The following is an 18,563-nucleotide window of genomic DNA, read 5'->3' on the forward strand; positions in this document are numbered from 1 at the left end:
GTTGTTCCATATATACTTCCTCGTGAAGATCACCACGAAGAAACACATGTTTAACATCTAGTTGATAAAGATTCATGTTCTGATTAATTGCAATAGAGAGAATAATACAAACTGAGTTGAGTTGAGTTTTGCTACGAGAGAAAAAGTCTTATGATAGTCCAGCCCATAAGTTTGAGTATACCCTTTAGCAACCAACCTTGCCTTCGAGAAATTGTGCCATCAGAATTTTGTTGGACAGTAAAAACCCAACGACACCCAACAACTTTTTTACTAGGGAGAAGTGAAGTTAGAACCCCAAGTACAATTGGAGTGCAGTGCAACCATCTCTTCCTCCGTGGCCTTTTTCCAACCAGGATGTGATAAAGCCTCTCTATATAGGTTTTATGGACAGAAACAGACAACAAAGAAGTAGCAAAGGACTTGACAGAGGGAGGCAAGTGATCATATGAAACATAATGAGAAACTGGATACCTTTGTTTATCACGTGTGCAATTCCGAACACCTTTTCTCTCAACAATGGGAGGAGCAATTATTTGTTTATCAAATGTGCACTGTCGAGCAGCTTTTCTCTGAGCAATGGGCAGATCAATACTAGCAGCGGAAGTGAAAGATTGGTCGGAATCTTCAGACATACAGACATTAGTGGGGTGCAGCGGAGCAATCATCTCTACTTGTGGTGGTGCATCAGATTGCTGATCATCATTGATACCCATTATTTCTTTGGTGGTGGTTCAGTATGTTGCAAATCAACGTACAGTAGACGTCACATGTTCTAGTTCCTCAATTAGGTGGTTTTGCTTTATTAGTTGGTCTACGTTGATAAACCTGTCTAAAACTCCACGGGGGATACATGACTGGGCGAACAATATCTTCCATAGTGACTGGGAGAATAATAGGCTCCTCAAATAGTTCTAGATTAATCTGTCCAGCTAAAGAATAATACATAGTTGATTCGAAAAAGTTGACATATGCACAAATAAATGACTTCTAGATAGTAGGACTATAACACTTATCTGGGTAAGAGAATATCCCGGAAAAATACATTTGTAATACCGGGGATCAAGTTTATCCCTACTTGTGTCTAGATTGTCAACGAAATAGACGCATCCAAATACACGAGGTAGAGGAAATAAAACTTGACAAGGAAACAACACAAACATTGGAGATTTCCCATTTAAAACTTAAGAAGGCATTCTATTTATTAGATAACATGCTGTAAGAACAACATCTACCCAATATATTTTGGGAACATTGGATTGAAACATCAAGCAACTTCTAAAAGAGGGCGATTTTTTCATTCAACTATTCCATTCTGTTGTGGAGTATCAACACAAGATGTCTAATGAGTAACCCTTTTTTCGTTAAGGAAATCTTGAAAAAGACCAGCTGTATATTCTCTAACATTATGAGATCGAAAAAGGTGTAAAGAGGTTGAATACTGATTTGTGATTTCGGAGTAATAAGATCTAAATACTGAAAATAACTCGGATCGATCTTTCAAGACATACCTAACACATACGAGAATAGTCATCAATAAAGGTAGCAATATACTTGGCTCCATATAAACCAATTGTTCTACAAAGACCCCAAATACCTGAATGAACTAGATGAAATGGTTTACAACTTTTATTCTCAATACGATTTTGTAAGTAGCGTGGCGATAGTTTGCACAAACTTCACACTCTAATTTATTTGAACTGGAAATGCTAGGAATCAAACTCCATAAATACTTCAATGGTAAATGTCCAAGTTGACGATGCCATTGGACTGGCGTAACAGTAGCAAGTGCTTTATTTTGCTCATCTTGGAAGTGATAAGTACCACCCTACTCATACCCCCCCACCAATCGTTCTCTTTGTCTGAAGAGACACAATACGAGGGAAAGAAGGTGATTGAGCAAGTCAGAGATCTTGTGAGACTACGAACTGACAATAAATTAAATGGAAAACCTTGAAATAAAATAATCGAATGCAGTAGTAACTGATCATTAAGCTTAATGATTCCTTGACCAAGAATTTTGGCTTTAGAACCATTAGCTAATGTAATGAATGATGGTAAACTGAAATACCGAATACTCATGGACAAGGCAGGGTTACCTGTCATATGATCTGAGGCCCCTGAATCAATAACCCAGTGAGCCGAAGTACTAGTATGGAGATACGTGTTACCAGAGTTGGCTAATGTGACAGTAGGTATAGAAGGTGATGCGGCTAGTGCTTGCATATGTTTCATCATGTTAGCCATATTTTCTTGTAGTTTTTGGAGCATGTCTCCCTGGTCTTTATTCTCACTTGTTGATAGTATGATACTTGATTTGCCTTACGCTGATTTGGATACTTGCAAACGAAATGCGAAATCAAATCTAATAATGAAAGAGGAAAAGCGCCAAAAGCAATACTAATTGGGAAAAAAAAAAAGTGTGTTTTTTTTTTGAATACTGCAATTTCCTAGATCTGGAATACTTATACAAATGACGAGATCGCGATAATCGGATACTGTTTTGGATCTTTAAACCATACCTAGTGGCTCCAATACCATGTAATTGGTTCAGACTACGTATGGATACATATTGTTGAGCGAATAAGGGTTTAGAAGAGAGAATGGAAGATGGAAAAAAAGAAGAAGAAGAAGGTGGAGGGAATTACGGTTTGAGAGAGAATACCTCTACTCAGCCCAATACATTATATTTATAAGAATCATTACACATGGATTAGGAACATACAAATCAAAAAACAAATAAGCTGCCTATCCTCACATATAAGGTATATAGGATATTAAATATATGTAAGGATTATATCTTTCCATATATACTTTAACCGCAGTTACTATATTATTTGTAGAGCTAATGGTTGGGTTATGTTTTGATCATCCTAGGGTATTCGTTTGTATATTTTTTTCTTTTACGATCCTGTCTTTGGGATAACTAGATATTTAGGTCCAGTTTGAGAAATTTGACTGGATATTTAGTTGTCTTGAAAATGGGGTCGTTACAAATGACTTGTCACTGTTTTATTGATTAATGTTTCAAATTATCTCTGGAGTTGCTTACTGTCATGGAAGAGGAATTATCCACCGAGATTTAAAACCTCAGAACATCCTATTCGACTCAATCTCCAAAAAGTTGAAGATAGCTGATTTCGGATTAGCAAGAGCACTCGAATTCCCTCCAACCAAACTGACTCCAGATGTACGTATAATAATTTCTTATGTTCTTTTAAAACATACTGGTTATTTTTAATTTTATATTCGCTACAATATTGGTTATTAGTTATGTTTTTTTTTCTAAGTAAGCAAATATTGTATTGATGAGAGTAAAAACAGAAAAGAGGAGAAGGTACATGTGTATCCTATAGTCCACTGTAACAGTAGCACTGCTAGGATTTTTAGTCAAATCTAAAGTAAACTTGTTGTGGAACCTCCCATGTGGTAATCCATGGTGGTTTTACATCAAAAACTAGTTGTTCCTTTGTCTGTAAGTCTGCTGCATATTTGGCCACTTTATCTGCGGAGAAGTTGCATTCCCTCCATGTAGGCGTTATCTTGCAGTACTCTAGTTTTTCCTTACATTTATCCCATTTTTGCTTCATCCCCCATGGAAGTTGTGAACTCCCAAAAGCATGGACTGCAGCCGCCGAGTCCGATTCAACCCATAACTTCTTCCAATTCCTTTGAACCGCATATTCTACACCTTCAAGTATAGCCAAGCATTCAGCTATATAATTTGTGGCAAAGTCTATGTGTCTGCGCATACCACAAAGCAACAAAAAGACACCTACTATCCCTAAACACAACTCCATAGCCCCGAGGGGCTGGGTTTCCTTGAGAAGCACCATCCACATTCATTTTAATAACATCCCCATCCGGGGGATACCATTTACAGTCCTTGAATATTGGCGCCCTTCCAAGCTTATCCGGTAACCCCCATTTCTTAAGAATTTGAGAATCATGAGCTCCTCTATTCATGTAACCAATAGTCATCCAAAAAGAATTCTGAATATGACTTCTCATCTGACATTTGCATTGGGTTAGAGTGATCTTCTTGCCCTCAAAAAGCCATTTATTTCTCTGCTTCCAATTAATCACCATACCAACTAATACTGCTGCCTCCCACAGTTGCTTGATAAGAGGACTATGCCCTCTATTCACTCTAAGAGCATCTGGCATGTTGTTGAAAGATGTATTAAAACCAAACTGACTTGCCGTCCATTCCCACAAGAGTTTAGAGTCCTTGCATTCCCACAATATATGTTGTAATGTCTCGGATACCTCACAACCCCTATAACACCTTGAAGCCATTCTAAACCCTCTCTTTTGCAGCCTTTCATCGAGGCGGCACAATTTCTCACCAGTTTCCAGCCAAGATTACCGCTATCTTTGGATGAATCCATTTGCACCACACTTTCTTGCTCCATCATGTAGTTGCATTTTTCCTTCTAATGGTCTCAAAAGCAGACTTGACGGAGAAAATCTCTTTCATATCTGGCTTCCAAATACCATGGTCCTCTCCTGCAATGGTAAGTAGTTGATTCATATTGTACCCTGCATATAACATTAATTGCCGCAAATTAAAGGGGATTGCCCATTCACCATTAATGATAATGTGACTAACTTTGGACCTACACCCCTTTAGATGTTGTGGCAACAGCTGGAGCTTTTGTTTGATTGACTGCTCTCCAATCCACACATCTCTCCATAAATCAACCCTTTCCCCGTACCAATTAGTTATGTGCAGTGTATGCTTATTTATTTGTTATATTGTATGTAAGTCATGTTTGATGCCTTACTCCATGCTTATTGACTTTATTAGAGATTTCTGAGAGTTGATTTCTATTCAAGTATTCCTTACTGTTTTGTTTTATTGCACAGACGAAGAAGTCATTCGACTTCTCCACGACGACACAAAAGTCGTTCACCTACTCCAAGACGTCGCACAATTCGTTCTCCAACTCCAAGGCGTCACAAGAGACATAGAAGTACGAGCTCCTCAGTGTCCCCTATTAACAACAAATCTAGTAGTCCGAGCGTTGGTGCTATAGACCGAAGAATGCTATTGAGAAGTTGAAAATTGAAGAGGAAGAAAAGAAAAGGTATACTGTCATTTTACATGTCTGTACTAGCATACTATAATATATCTTTTTTCTCTCGTGTTTAAAGTAAAGAGTAAGTTCAGTATTGTTTCAAACTTTATCCTTTATGTATAATTTCTTGCAAGCTTGGGTTCATCAAGATCCTTATTTCTCTTCTATGTGCGGAATTAAATAATCCATGGGATCTACTTGCTTTCGATTCAAAGTCATGACTCCGTAATTCTTGAACACTATGTATCTACTAGCAATCAGATCACGTTTGCATGTAATTTGCAATAAGGCTCCTATATTTCAACTTCAGATATTCAAATGGTGATGTCTAGGCATTTATTATATAAATCTGCCAAAAGCTTTCATATGGATTTTCTTTTAGGAATGAGAAAGGCTTCATATATGTTTTTGAAGGGTCCTTTACTCTTTGCCTTGTGGCCTTGAAAACCTTCTTGATTCTCTTAGCTCATGAGAAACTTTGGATTCTCCGTCGTAAATTATTGTAGGTGATACGTGATAGTTAGTTGATGGTAGAAAGACGCCCAATATGTTTTGCAACTCTTTGGGTGCTTAATTTTTGTTCGACATTTCACAAGCTGTCGACTTGGTTTTTATGGCCGATACACATGGACAATCATTATGAACCCCTTTCTCCACCGCCAATGTATGAGTTAATTATCTTATGGCTTCTACAATCACCGGATGTTATCGATTGTAAATGTTTAATGCATATGTGCATCAGAACTCAGAAGTGAATGAAACGGAATAGGAGCCTCGGTCTACTTCTGCATCGAGCACTTTATTTGAGCTCTTTGTTCCCCCGTTTAGTTGCATTCACTTTGAAAAGTTAAATGACTTAAATCTGATATTTGGAAATCATGGGCTCGTTTTGTGCAAAAGTTAATCACAAGTAAATAATATTTTGTTTTTCTTTTCCTGTTAATCTATTTGTTCTCCAGTTTTAAAATTTTATGGTTTTGCTCTTGATAGCTTAGGGAAGCTATGACCATTTTCTGGTATCTCATAGGAACAAGCTCGTAGAGAGAGAGAGAGAGGAGCTGGATAAAAAAAGAGAAGCATTAGAGCAGCAGAGGAAGGAGGAGGAACGCTACCGGGAGCTGGAACAACTCCAAAGGTAGAAAGAAGAGGCCATGCGGAGAAAGAAATTGGAAGAAGAGGAAGAAAGATCAAATCAGATGAAGCTATTGGGTAAAAAGTAAAAACAAAACACGGCCGAAGCTGTCGTTTGGATCGGACTTGGTTTAAAATAATGGATGCCTTATTATGTAACATGGTTGGTGTCTGTTTAAGTTGGATTACACATGGTTTTGGACAAAGTTGAGAAAGAAAAGGTTTTGAAGGTCTACCTTCTGCCATGGCAGCCGTAAAAAACACATGGTTGGCTCATATGAAATGAAAATGATTCGAAAGCCATTTTGGTGGATTTGAACCATCAGCCGTTTGGGATGCTAATGTTTAGTTTCTTTCTCCCAAGCGCTCTACTTTTTTGATTTTTTTTTTTTTTTTTTTTTACAACACAAAACTAAGAGTACATTTAAATAAAAAGTAATAATAAGTGCACTTTTTATTGTTTACAGCCATTAAGTTCTTTAAAATTCATATATGAGTACACAACCAACATAATTATTTCACCAATAATTGTAAATGGATTTATTCCTAGTTATAGTGTTGCTTTCAGTTGCAGTGCCACTGCAATTTCAACCCAACATTATTATTTTTTTCAAGAATACATTGGACGCAACACTCATGTTGCAATGAATAACCATACACATTCAAAAGATTTTAACTAATCTTTTCTAAAAAAAAATTTCATAAAATGAATCCATAAGGAATCAAAATTGTGAAATTATGAACGAATTCAATGCAACAATTGAAATAAGAATAGAATTGGATAATCTTTTGCAATTCAAGCAAGACTTTTTTACCCTGAAAACTTGTAATAATAACATCAATCACACAATTGTAAGTAGATAAGTAATTAGATAAATAACTCATTTTTATAGTTCGTCCAAATTGATTAATTAAACAACATACTTTTGGAAAAGAGTTTGATATAAAGTTCCAGAAGTACTGAGTAGCAAATAATCATCATTTTTAGTACATACAATAAACTTGTAAAATCTCTTCAATCTTTTAGAAGTGGATAAATGTTCCCAGTTTTGTTAACCTTTCTACCTCTTTCTTGAGCTTTCACTCGTACAATTTTATTGCCATCAAACTTCAAAGTACTATATCGAAAATGTCGAAATATGATGATATTTTTAGAATCATAGAAATTGTCTGGACTCTGGAGGAAACCTGTTGGTTTCAGTGTGAGTGTGTGATGTTGGAATCTCTATAAGTATTTCTAAATACTAGTGTGTGTGTGTGTGTGCAAAATGGAGGAGATGAACAAAGTGTGTTCTCTCCACTTTAGTGCATTGTAGATAGTCTCACATTGGTTATCCGCCACTAGCTATGACCGACCTACCTCTATAAATACAGGGGTTGCGCATCCATAGAAGATAGAGTTGATCTCAACCCATCTCAGAGAAACAGAACTCGATTCCATCCTATTCTTCTTCTCTTCTTCCTTTAGCCGCCAGAGAAAGTTATATTGTTGTTCTAGAGGGTAGTCTGTTCTAGTGCAAAATCAGATTGTTGTTAACCATTGAATCCTATGAGGAAGACGTCACTGCTGTCTTTCTGCACCATTGGAAGAGGCGAAATCTTTCCTTAAGGACAGCCTAATCCGCACCTTAGTTATTACCTGTTAATTCTGTCATTGTCTATTGTTCCTTATGTTCTACTCTACTTGCTGTGTTGATACAACTATTCTAACAATCTTAAGGAAAGAATTCCGTAGTAGAACAAAGGAGAGTGCTTTAATACGGCAATCAAAAGATAAGTCTTTTACTTTGAGTTATTGTTTGTGTTATTGGATTATGACTTTAGAAATTTTTTGATAAGTTCGCTTTTGTTAGGGAAACCAATTAAAGATTGAATATTTATTAATCTTTTGTGGTTTATCAAATCCTATATAGTTGTAAACCTTTCTCTTACGTTTGTGGGAGTCAAATATGAGATTTCTATTAAGAAAAACGTCAAAGTTCGTCTTTTTGACAGTTGCGTCGCTCGTTACGGAAACTACTGTAACTTTCAGCTCAGAGCTCGGTTTTGCAATCCGTTTTTTGTGTTGGATAGCTGATTCAAAGAGATTTCCAGTGGTATAAGGCTTGATACCCAATTCGTCCTGAGCTGGTTTAGAATTACAGTTCTTTTGAACTGTGTTTCTAGAAAGAGAAAAATATGGTAATCCGGTTTTTCAATCGGTTAGGTATCGTATTCTTTCACTCTTTGCTATTCTTTTGGGTTGATTAATTATATGGTGATATTCTTGCCTTGAGTTGCATGCTAATTTTTCTTAGGAGGAAAATCCCTAAGCTTAAACTTCTTTAATAACCTAGTCAATAAATTATACGTGTTTATCACTAAGATATTAATTGGTTAGACTAGAAGTAGTTTGATATTAATTTTCTTTGTACATATGTAGATGTATGTAGATGGTCTAAGAGAGACCTTAAGATAGTTAATATCAACCACACTCAAATCTTAGATAATAATTATAATATATTCAATGCATAATTGTTTAACTCTATTGAGTGTACGTGTTGTTAGACGATGGTTATAATTGTACTATTGTGAAAATACATGTTAGATGAAGTAACTTGTAGCTTATATCCAATATAATATATGTTAAAGTTGTGTAGCATGCTAGTTTTGGATATTAATCATCGTGGATTTACTTTAAACTTGATGATAGTTTATTGGTATATTTTTCTAGTTGAAGACATTAATGGGTTGAGCCATTAGATGTTGTGGTAGTACTTGAGGTCTTGTTGATAGGGTATTCTATCTTACTTGAGCTCATGTAAAAAGAGAAGGTGGAGTCCTCAGTTGTTTTGCATATTCAGTGGCTAGATTTGCTTAAATATCGTATACTTTTTGTTGTGAGAGGTACATTTAAAGTTTACTTTTCCTGAACCTATGATATGATATTAACCATTTTTGGCATGAATGCATTATTTAACATTGGCATGAAGCTTAACCATGTCATAAATTATTAAGTAATGAGCATCGTTATCTACGAGAGGAAACAATATGGGAAACAATCAATATCCTCCTAAACCTAATTTAGTCAAGGAGATGTAAGGTTATGGATTGTCTTCTTAGACAATATCCTCCAGTGACTATTTTAGACAAGGAGATGTAACGCTTGTAGATTGTCTTCTTAGCCATTATTCTCCTATGACTATGAATAAATAGCCAAGGTGATGTACAAGTCCGTGGATTGTCTCACTATGCCAGTAGGAATGTTGAATGATGAAAAGAAGAATGATAATGATTATCTTGGGTAAAACCTTTTCATCAAATTCTTCAATTCTTTAAGATTCATTAGAATCATTTGTGGATTTCCTTTCATATAGATAACATGAACATAATATGACTATATTTAATATGATCCATAATCATAGACTTGAGTAAAGTATATTCTTGTCATAAGAGTGCATATTATTGTTGTTGTTTCTTTTAGTGTTTGTAGCAGTATAATGTGTTTTGCATGTAAGTTTGATTAGGTGGAGTAACCATTGAACTGTGGGGGGTGGTGACCTATATGCATGACACTGTTTTACCATAACTTACCTCACAAGATAATTGGAAAGACACTGAACTACAAAGTATGGAAAGGTCTTGGGCCTATCCAAAAATGGTTAAAAATATGGGGGGATGTCTTACCAAGGCTATTGTGAATGAATCTAAAAGAAGTTTTTTTTTAAACCTAGAACTATCTAGTAAATATCCATTAGTAAAACTCATAATAGTGATGTTTGTTTTTAGTTGTCATGCGTGATAACAATCTTGTAGATACCACACTATTATTGAATGTCTTATATGCTAATTTTATTTTGAGAATGTGCTTTCTGTAAAATTGGCATAGAATGGTTGGATGTTCATAATGAACTACGTATGAGGATCCCATAATTTCTGAACAAGAAATTTGGAAGACTATCAGTGAGTATATCCACCATTCACGGTGATGATGTTTATATGTTTCTTGAAGAAGATTCATTAACCTATAAGGAAGTTGTTTGTCTATGAGAAGTGTCCTTTTTTTAAGGATACAACTCTTCTAAACTGGACTCTTGTTTTATTGGGAGATCTATACGTTGAATTGGATCTTCAAGAGAAAACTAAAACGTGATAGTTGTATTTCAAAATACAAGGCTAATAATAATAGCCGAGGGGTTTCAATCAGAGACAAGATTTATACTACTTTGAAACCTTGCTCATGTAACTTGAATTTCTTCTACAGAATTCTAAAGACTCTAGTTGAGTAGTTGTGCGGAACTACAATACCAAGTAGTACCAGGTGATGAGCTAAAGGCATACAATTTAATTAAATCTTTGTATGAGTTGATTCAAGCGCCTATAAATAGCATGATCAATCCAACAACATATTAGTGTCATATAGATGTCAAAGTACCGTTGTTGATAAAGAGGTGTACTTTCTTTAGAGTAAAGCAAGATATATGTGTTAATCTCTCTTTGTTTAGATGATTTAATATCATGAGTGCTAGCATTGAGAATGTGTATGAGACAGAGAAATTCTTATTTGAAACACATAATAGACCGTCATTGGAAATGATAGTTCATTATATTGTTAAACTCATTTCTGTAACTGCTATATTCAGTTGTCAAAATGTTAATGTTTGAATATGGTTGAAGGCCACAACGTACCTTAAACCAGACCAGCCGGATGGTCTAAGGGAATTTCGAGCACTACAGAATTGAATGACTGGTGAATATAGGAATTATAACTCATGTTGGTCTTATTATATTGTTTTAGCACGTAGTAGAAATATTTTTCATTGAAAAGTATGGGTATTCTGATAGTAAGCATGTGTTAACACCTTTTGTGGCAAATATCCATCTTATGAAAATTAATCTACTTGTGTTTTCTCATACTAAATATGTCAATATCATTGGTAACCTATTGTACTTGATGGATTATATATGTGAAACATGACATTGCCTACATTAATGGCATACTGAGTTGATAACTCATTGTTCTTATAATAAACATTGGATGTATATTGTCAGATTATTCAAGTACTATAGCGGAGCCATTGATTATGGACTTATATTTAGTAGATTTCCATCATTGTTGAAAGGGTAATGTGTTATAAGCTGGATCCAGTAATGTTTATGTGTTTACCCTTGGTGGAAATTAAGTGTCTTGGATATCATCCAAGCTAATCACCTTATAAAAGGCATGTGATGATGTTGAGTGGGTTAGCAACCTTTTGGCAAATCTTCCCATTGGCTCTAAATAGCCTCCTGATGTGTCTATGCTTTGCAATTGTCTCATTGCAATAGCTAAAACATAAAGAAATATGTGCAATGGGAAATGTATATACATAAGTTTGAGATATAACTTAATCAAGCAGTTGCTAGAGATTATGTTAGGTTGGACTTAGTTTGGCCACATGTCTGACCGTACCACTTATTTGGAGGCAAGTGGTTATACGTCGAGGGGGATGTGAGTTATGCCCATATATAGGGAGACACTGACGGCAACCCTACCTATGTGATTGGAGATCCCATGAAGTAGGTTCAAAGGGAAAAACAAGTCACTTCGTCGTCCTGCAGTACTATCGTCTTATTTATTTATGAGGCATCCCACCCTATGCCGAGATGGTATTATAGTATACTTTGTATAACTAGAATTGCAATGAGTAAGGATGAGTTATTTTACTCTTATTGGAATTCATAATCCATTTTATAATGAGATAGTGTATTTTAACTACAATGTATACTTGATGGATATCCACCTACGTGAATGTAGAACTGGGTCGGTTCTTATGAGTATACTGGCAAGTATTCTAGAGCATTCATGGAACACATGCAGCGCAAGGGCCAAAAAGCGCAACACCGCAGAATAGGCATATAATGAAAGAGCAGTGTAGGTGCATGTGATCTATTTTACTATAAGGGAATGTTGGTTCAAAGATTTTTTAATCCACCACTTTCACGTATTATAAGACATGTTATCCTATGACTGGTTCAAGCCCGTAAAGCACCAGTATCTTATGTATTGTTTTTTCGATTCTCTCTGGCATTTAGTTAACTCATTTCTTTTGTAATATCCTATTCCAAAATAGTGGGGGACTATTAGTATTTTGAAATAGTGGGGATTGTTGGAATCTCTATAGTATTTCTAAATACTAGTGTGTGTGTGTGTGTGCAAAGGGGAGGAGATTAACAAAGTGTGTTCTCTCCACTTTAGTGCATTGTAGATAGTCCCACATTGGTAAAGGTGGAATTTGAGCCGAGGGCTCGGAGCTCGGCTTGGGCTTGGCTCGTTTAAGCTCGGCTCGAGCTCACTCGTTTACTATATGAGCCGAGCTCGAGCTCAAATAAAAGCTCGTGTAACAAATGAGCTTGATGAAGCTCGGCTCGTTTAGTTCAAATAGCATATTTATAGTGTAAAATAACCGAGGGCTCGGAGCTTGGCTTGGGCTTGGCTCGTTTAAGCTCGGCTCGAGCTCAATTTAAAGCTTGTGTAATTAGCGAGCCGAGCTTGAGCATGGTAAAGCTCGGCTTGTTTAGCTCGAATTCCACCCTTACACATTGGTTATCCACCACTAGCTGCATTGTAAATAGTCCCACATTGGTTATCCACCACTAGCTGTGACCGACCTATTTCTATAAATACAGGGGTTATGCTTCCATAGAAGATAGAGTTGATCTCAACCCATCTCAGAGAAACATAACTCGATCCCATCCTATTCTTCTTCTCTTTTTCCTTTAGCCATTGATCCTATTCTTCTTCTCTTTTTCCTTTAGCCATTGAATCCTGTTAGGAAGACGCCACTGCTGCCTTTCCACACCATTGGAAGGGGCGAAATCCGTCTTTCTTTAAGGACGTCTTTCCTTAAGGACAGCCTAATCCGCGCCTTGGTTATTACCTGTTAATTATGTCCTTGTTTAATGTTCCTTCTGTTCTCCTCTAGTTGTTGTGTTGATACAACTATTCTAACATTTGACTACCATATAATGTTGTAATACACATGTGACTACCATATAATGTTGTAATACGGGTGAGATGGTAGGCACAAGTGCACCTTAATTTCTACACATGGAATTAATTAGCATATCGGCTAAGTAGAAGTTTAATTGCATATCTATATCATGTGTTGGCATGCATAAATATATTTCAAGACTTTAACAAGAAGCTGTTGCATAGTACGTACCGCTAATGAAAACTACAGATTTTGATCAGACAAGGCAGAAGAACACCTTCGGACTTTTGGGAGACTTATAGTATTTTAGATGTTTATTGTACTTTCGTGTTTCTTTTACTTGTTATCTTGTATCTTCTTGGAATGTGACCTTCTCTTTGCCAAGTACATGTTCAATGTTTTTTTCCCTAATTGGTAACTTTAGTCCTAACCCCTTAAACCCTCCGCTTAAAACCTGAGGCGCGCTCCGCTAAACGCGCTTGAACGATAGTCTTGAGAGAGAGAAATCTCCCCAGCTTAGAAAACTTCTTTATGTGAAAGTTCAAAGTGTACACGAAGTCTTGTCACTCATAAACGTGGTAGCTGGTATGGTACCAAAAGTTGTGAAGTTACTGCATGTGGTTCCACTACAACGCTCAGTGAAAGTGACTTGAGGTGGGGATGAGAAGGCCTATCTTCTAACTTGTAACTCATTCCACAGTTATATATAAAGAAGTAAAAACTGTGAAGAACAACAGGAAGCTGTGCTACTGAAAGAGAAGAATAATGATACCCAAAGCTTATCATTTATCTCTCTTATTCTTCTTCTCGTTTTTGTGTTTGTTCTTCACACTATCAAGGGGAGATGAAAAAGAAGTTGGTTATGGTTATAAAGTCAAATCAATCACCAAGAATTCTTCAGGAAAGTCTTTAACAGCCACTCTTGGAGTAATCAAGAACTCATCCATTTATGGACCTGATATTCAGAATCTCAATCTTCTAGCCAGGTATGAAATTAATCACACTAGATTGAGAATATTATTTGCTTAGACAAGTCAATGCTGTTTTTCGTTTGTATATTAATATTTTAATATTGAGATGTGTGATTTGTTTTTAAGTCCTCGAAATATTCATCGTAAGTTTACAGCAATAGTCCACTGATAAAAACTAAAAAAGTCCATCGTTCATTAACAATGCTCTCTGGCCTAAAATTTATCTTACTACTTGGTCCATAAATAATGTGTTAAATGATCAAAGTTGATATTATTTTAGAACAGTTGATCAATCTAATAAGTCAAATTTCATGTCAATATACTCAATGTGCTATTGATGGTTACTTGGTTACTCTCTTCTTTCATTCCACAGTTTTGAGACTAATGACCGGCTAAGAATTCGAATAACAGATGCAGACAAGCAGAGATGGGAAATTCCACAAGATATTATCCCAAGACAAGCATACCTCCCACACCGGTCGCTACCAGAAAACAATGTTTTCATTCATTACAGCAACCAAGCCTTCCCAAAAAACTACTCCTTCTCCATCCCAGAATCTGATCTCATCCTCACTATCCATACCACGTCTTTCAGTTTCTACATTACTCGTCGCTCAACTGGTGATATACTCTTTGATACTTCTACAACCAGCCTTGTGTTCAAGGACCAATACATACAGGTTTCATCATCACTCCCAGCAGATAGATCCTCTCTCTATGGTCTAGGAGAGCATACAAAGAGCACATTCCGTCTAAAACCTGATCAGACTCTCACATTGTGGAATGCTGACATTGGGAGCGTAAATCCTGATTTAAATCTTTATGGATCACATCCATTTTATATGGATGTTAGATCACCTTCACTTGATGGAAAAGTCCCTGCTGGTACAACACATGGTGTTCTGTTGCTTAACAGCAATGGCATGGACATTATTTATCAAGGCTCCCAGATTGCATATAAGGTCATCGGAGGCATTCTGGATTTCTACTTCCTTGCAGGCCCGTCGCCTACATCAGTAATGCAGCAGTATACAGGGCTAATTGGTTTGCCAGCACCAATGCCGTACTGGTCGTTTGGTAAGCTTCTTAAACCCCACCTTTCTTCATAAATCTGAATTACTCCTCTGATTCTGAAGGTTGCTATGCAGTTTTACTAGTAAAATTTAGGATTCACCTTGATTCTCGAGATCTCCTCATTATGTTTGCGTCTATCAGTCCTATGTCCCATGATAATATATATAACAATACAAAATTTAAGTTGATGCTTTGTCATTACTATTTCCGGCATATACTATATATGAATTACATACTCAGAATTTTGGTGTTTAACGCATAGGTTTTCACCAGTGCCGATATGGGTACAAAAATGTCGCTGATCTCGAGGGTGTAATCGCTGGGTATGCGAAAGCTGGAATTCCTCTAGAAGTTATGTGGACAGATATCGATCATATGGATGCATATAAGGATTTTACTTTGGATCCCGTAAACTTTCCAGCTGATAAGATGAAGAGCTTTGTTGATCAGCTTCACTCAAAAGGACAGAAATATGTGCTCATCCTGGATCCTGGTAAGACAACAAAATGAGGTTATTCGTAGAATACCATAATCCTGGCCTAAGCAAAGAGTAGTCATGCAACTAGTGTTGATTGAATGACATTGGGATGGGTGTGCATGTGTGAATGTGATGCTGAAATGTTAGCTTGTTTTGTACGATTCTGGCTACCATCCTTAGTGTTCTGAGGTATACTTTTTCTCACAGGTATTAGTATAAACAACACTTATGCCACATATATAAGAGGCATGCAGGCCGACGTCTTCATAAAACGCAATGGCAGTCCTTACCTTGGTAAGGTTTGGCCAGGGCCTGTATACTTCCCTGATTTCTTAAAGCCATCAGTAGCAACATACTGGCAGGGCGAGATTGCAGAATTCAGGAAGATCATTCCCTTTGATGGCCTCTGGATTGACATGAATGAAATCTCCAACTTCATCTCTTCGGCCCCTTCCCCTTCTACGCTCGATGATCCTCCCTACAAGATCAACAACTCTGGAAACCAAAGACCAATCAATGAGAAAACCGTCCCAGCTACATCTATTCACTTTGGTAACGTCACGGAGTATAACGTCCACAATCTATATGGGTTCCTAGAATCCAAAGCCACAAATACAGCTTTAAGCAAAGTTATAAAAAAGAGGCCATTTATACTTTCTAGGTCGACTTTCGTTGGGTCTGGAAAGTATACAGCACATTGGACTGGTGATAACGCGGCCACATGGGATGATCTACAGTACTCAATTCCGTCTATTTTGAACTCTGGACTGTTCGGGATCCCAATGGTTGGAGCTGATATCTGTGGCTTCTCCAGGGACACAACTGAAGAACTTTGCCGGCGTTGGATTCAGGTAAAACTTTTGTTCTCTATAAGTAATTATTGTATTAAGGAAAATATAGGTGCTACATATAGTAAACAAAGGGAAAAGGAAAAGAAAGTATAGGTCGTAGTGCAACAAATCTCACCTATATAGATTTTTGAATCTAAAGTAGGTCATATGGGGGTCCTCCGCTTTATGTAGAAGTGGAGGCCTTCCAACATAATTTACACACATATTAGGTCCCAAGGTAACTCCCTGATTAGCTAACCAGTCGGCAGAGAAGTTGACCTCTCTCCAGGTAGATGTGATCACTGCATGATCGAGTGATGCTAGTGCATTAAGCCACCTGGTTTCCAGTTCCCATGGTACTTCATTGCCTCCAAAGGCATGCACAGAAGCAGTTGAGTCAGACTCAATCCATAAATCCTTCCACAACAGCTCTTTCCCCTCCCTCCACAATAGCATGACACTTGGCAATAAAACTTGTAGTAGGTTGCAGTCCTTTATTAATGGCCCCAATAACCTGAGAGTTTGAATCTTTATATATTATACCAACATACCAAATTCTTCTATAAATTTGTGTTCACAATTCTGTTTCAATGCAGCTAGGGGCCTTTTATCCCTTCGCCAGAGACCACTCTGACAAGTTTACAATTCGTCAAGAGCTCTATCTATGGGATTCTGTTGCCGAATCAGCAAAGAAGTCGCTTGGACTCCGATATAGGCTACTCCCTTACTTTTACACATTGATGAATGAGGCGCACACTAAAGGGGTTCCGATTGCACGACCTCTTTTCTTCTCATTTCCTGAAGACGTCCAAACCTATAGCATTAGCTCGCAGTTTCTACTCGGCAAAGGAGTAATGGTCTCCCCTGTATTAAAGCAAGGGGAAGTATCTGTCGACGCGTACTTCCCAGCTGGGACTTGGTTTAATTTATTCAATTTTTCAAAGTCAGTAAGTGTAAAGAGTGGAAGTTACATTAACCTCGATGCCCCTCCAGATTCCATAAACGTGCATGTTCGTGAAGGTAATATTCTAGCCATGCAAGGTGAAGCCTCTACGACAGAACTTGCACGCAAGACAGCTTTCCACCTCTTGGTGGCAGTCAACAACAGTGGTAATGCCAATGGAGAAGTTTTTCTGGATGATGGAGAGGAACTGGAAATGGGAAAGGATGGGGGGAATTGGAGTCTAGTGAAGTTCTCCAGTGAACTATTAGGGGATGAGGTCAAAATAAAATCAGAGGTAGTGAATGGAAAGTTTGCTGTTGGACAGAAGTGGATCATAGAGAAGATAAGCTTCCTCGGGTTGAAACCAGAACCAATGTTCAAAGAGTATAATTTGACTGTTATAGGGACAAGCTTGTACAATGATTCTAAAATAAAAGTGACGTTTGATGCAAAGGAAGGGACTGCAGAGGTTACTGGACTGTCCTTAGTTATTGGACATGAGATGGACTTGAACTTCCACGTGTAGCTAATAATCTTGGAATTAATATGACAAATAATAAACAGAATGTGCACTTGTACTCTTGTAGTATCTCCAATATGTTGGAAATGGAAATATAATCAGTTTCATGCCTTGATATTGTTTAACACCTCTTGATGAGCCTGTAATCCATTGTAGTTCCAGAAACTTTGCTATTTTTTGAGACGTAACAAACACTGTGCAAGAAACTCAGAATGTGATGTATCTTGTTCGAAATCTTCTTTAAAATTTGGAAAACTGAGAATCTTGACAAAATCGATGTCTATGATTGACTGTCACTTACCTCCACACCACACGGAACCCGATTTTTTCACTAAGAACTAGTTTCCATGGGCCATTTCCAACGTAGGACTCGAAAATAAAAACAACCGGCACAGGCTTTCATACATAATCCTTTTGAAAGTAATGTTAAGAGAAGTTGGTGTAATTCATCTGCTATATGCTCAGCTCGATCAGCATGGGCTTTCATAAAAATAAATATATAAGGGAGGGATCAATATACCATGGTTTATACTAAATAGCTGATTGAATTAAAAGTAGACGTGCTCAACGGATGAGTCACATTAT

At 37.1% G+C, this 18,563-nt stretch overlaps 1 protein-coding gene and 2 long non-coding RNA genes across 3 annotated transcripts; 2 read left to right on the top strand and 1 right to left on the bottom strand.

Moving 5' to 3' along the window:
- Positions 1-1,471: 1,471 nt before the first annotated feature.
- Positions 1,472-2,724, bottom strand: LOC147478829 (uncharacterized). The gene is made up of 2 exons (XR_015208409.1): positions 2,097-2,724; positions 1,472-1,859 (listed from the first exon to the last, which is right to left on the bottom strand). It is a non-coding gene; the product is annotated as an uncharacterized LOC147478829 (long non-coding RNA).
- A 298-nt stretch (positions 2,725-3,022) lies between these two features.
- Positions 3,023-6,590, top strand: LOC147478830 (uncharacterized). The gene is made up of 3 exons (XR_015208667.1): positions 3,023-3,187; positions 4,867-5,087; positions 6,106-6,590. It is a non-coding gene; the product is annotated as an uncharacterized LOC147478830 (long non-coding RNA).
- Positions 6,591-13,766: 7,176 nt separating this feature from the next.
- LOC147478831 (Glycosyl hydrolases family 31 protein) lies at positions 13,767-18,090 on the top strand. The gene is made up of 5 exons (XM_086584485.1): positions 13,767-14,148; positions 14,507-15,210; positions 15,470-15,700; positions 15,893-16,536; positions 17,112-18,090. The coding sequence occupies exons 1-5, from the start codon at positions 13,928-13,930 to the stop codon at positions 17,982-17,984; spliced, it is 2,673 nt and encodes an 890-aa protein (XP_086440611.1). The 5' UTR covers positions 13,767-13,927; the 3' UTR covers positions 17,985-18,090.
- The last annotated feature ends 473 nt before the right edge of the window (positions 18,091-18,563 follow it).

The sequence above is a fragment of the Coptis chinensis genome, chromosome 9 (assembly GCF_015680905.1).
Source record: "Coptis chinensis isolate HL-2020 chromosome 9, ASM1568090v1, whole genome shotgun sequence".
In the NCBI taxonomy this organism is placed as follows: domain Eukaryota; kingdom Viridiplantae; phylum Streptophyta; class Magnoliopsida; order Ranunculales; family Ranunculaceae; genus Coptis; species Coptis chinensis.

Excerpts from the sequence above, each read along its gene's own strand:
- LOC147478831 (XM_086584485.1), top strand. The coding sequence starts at position 13,928 with ATGATACCCAAAGCTTATCATTTATCTCTCTTATTCTTCTTCTCGTTT. Across the intron at positions 14,149-14,506 it reads AATCTCAATCTTCTAGCCAG|TTTTGAGACTAATGACCGGC; the intron begins GTATGAAATTAA and ends TTCATTCCACAG. Across the intron at positions 15,211-15,469 it reads AATGCCGTACTGGTCGTTTG|GTTTTCACCAGTGCCGATAT; the intron begins GTAAGCTTCTTA and ends TTTAACGCATAG.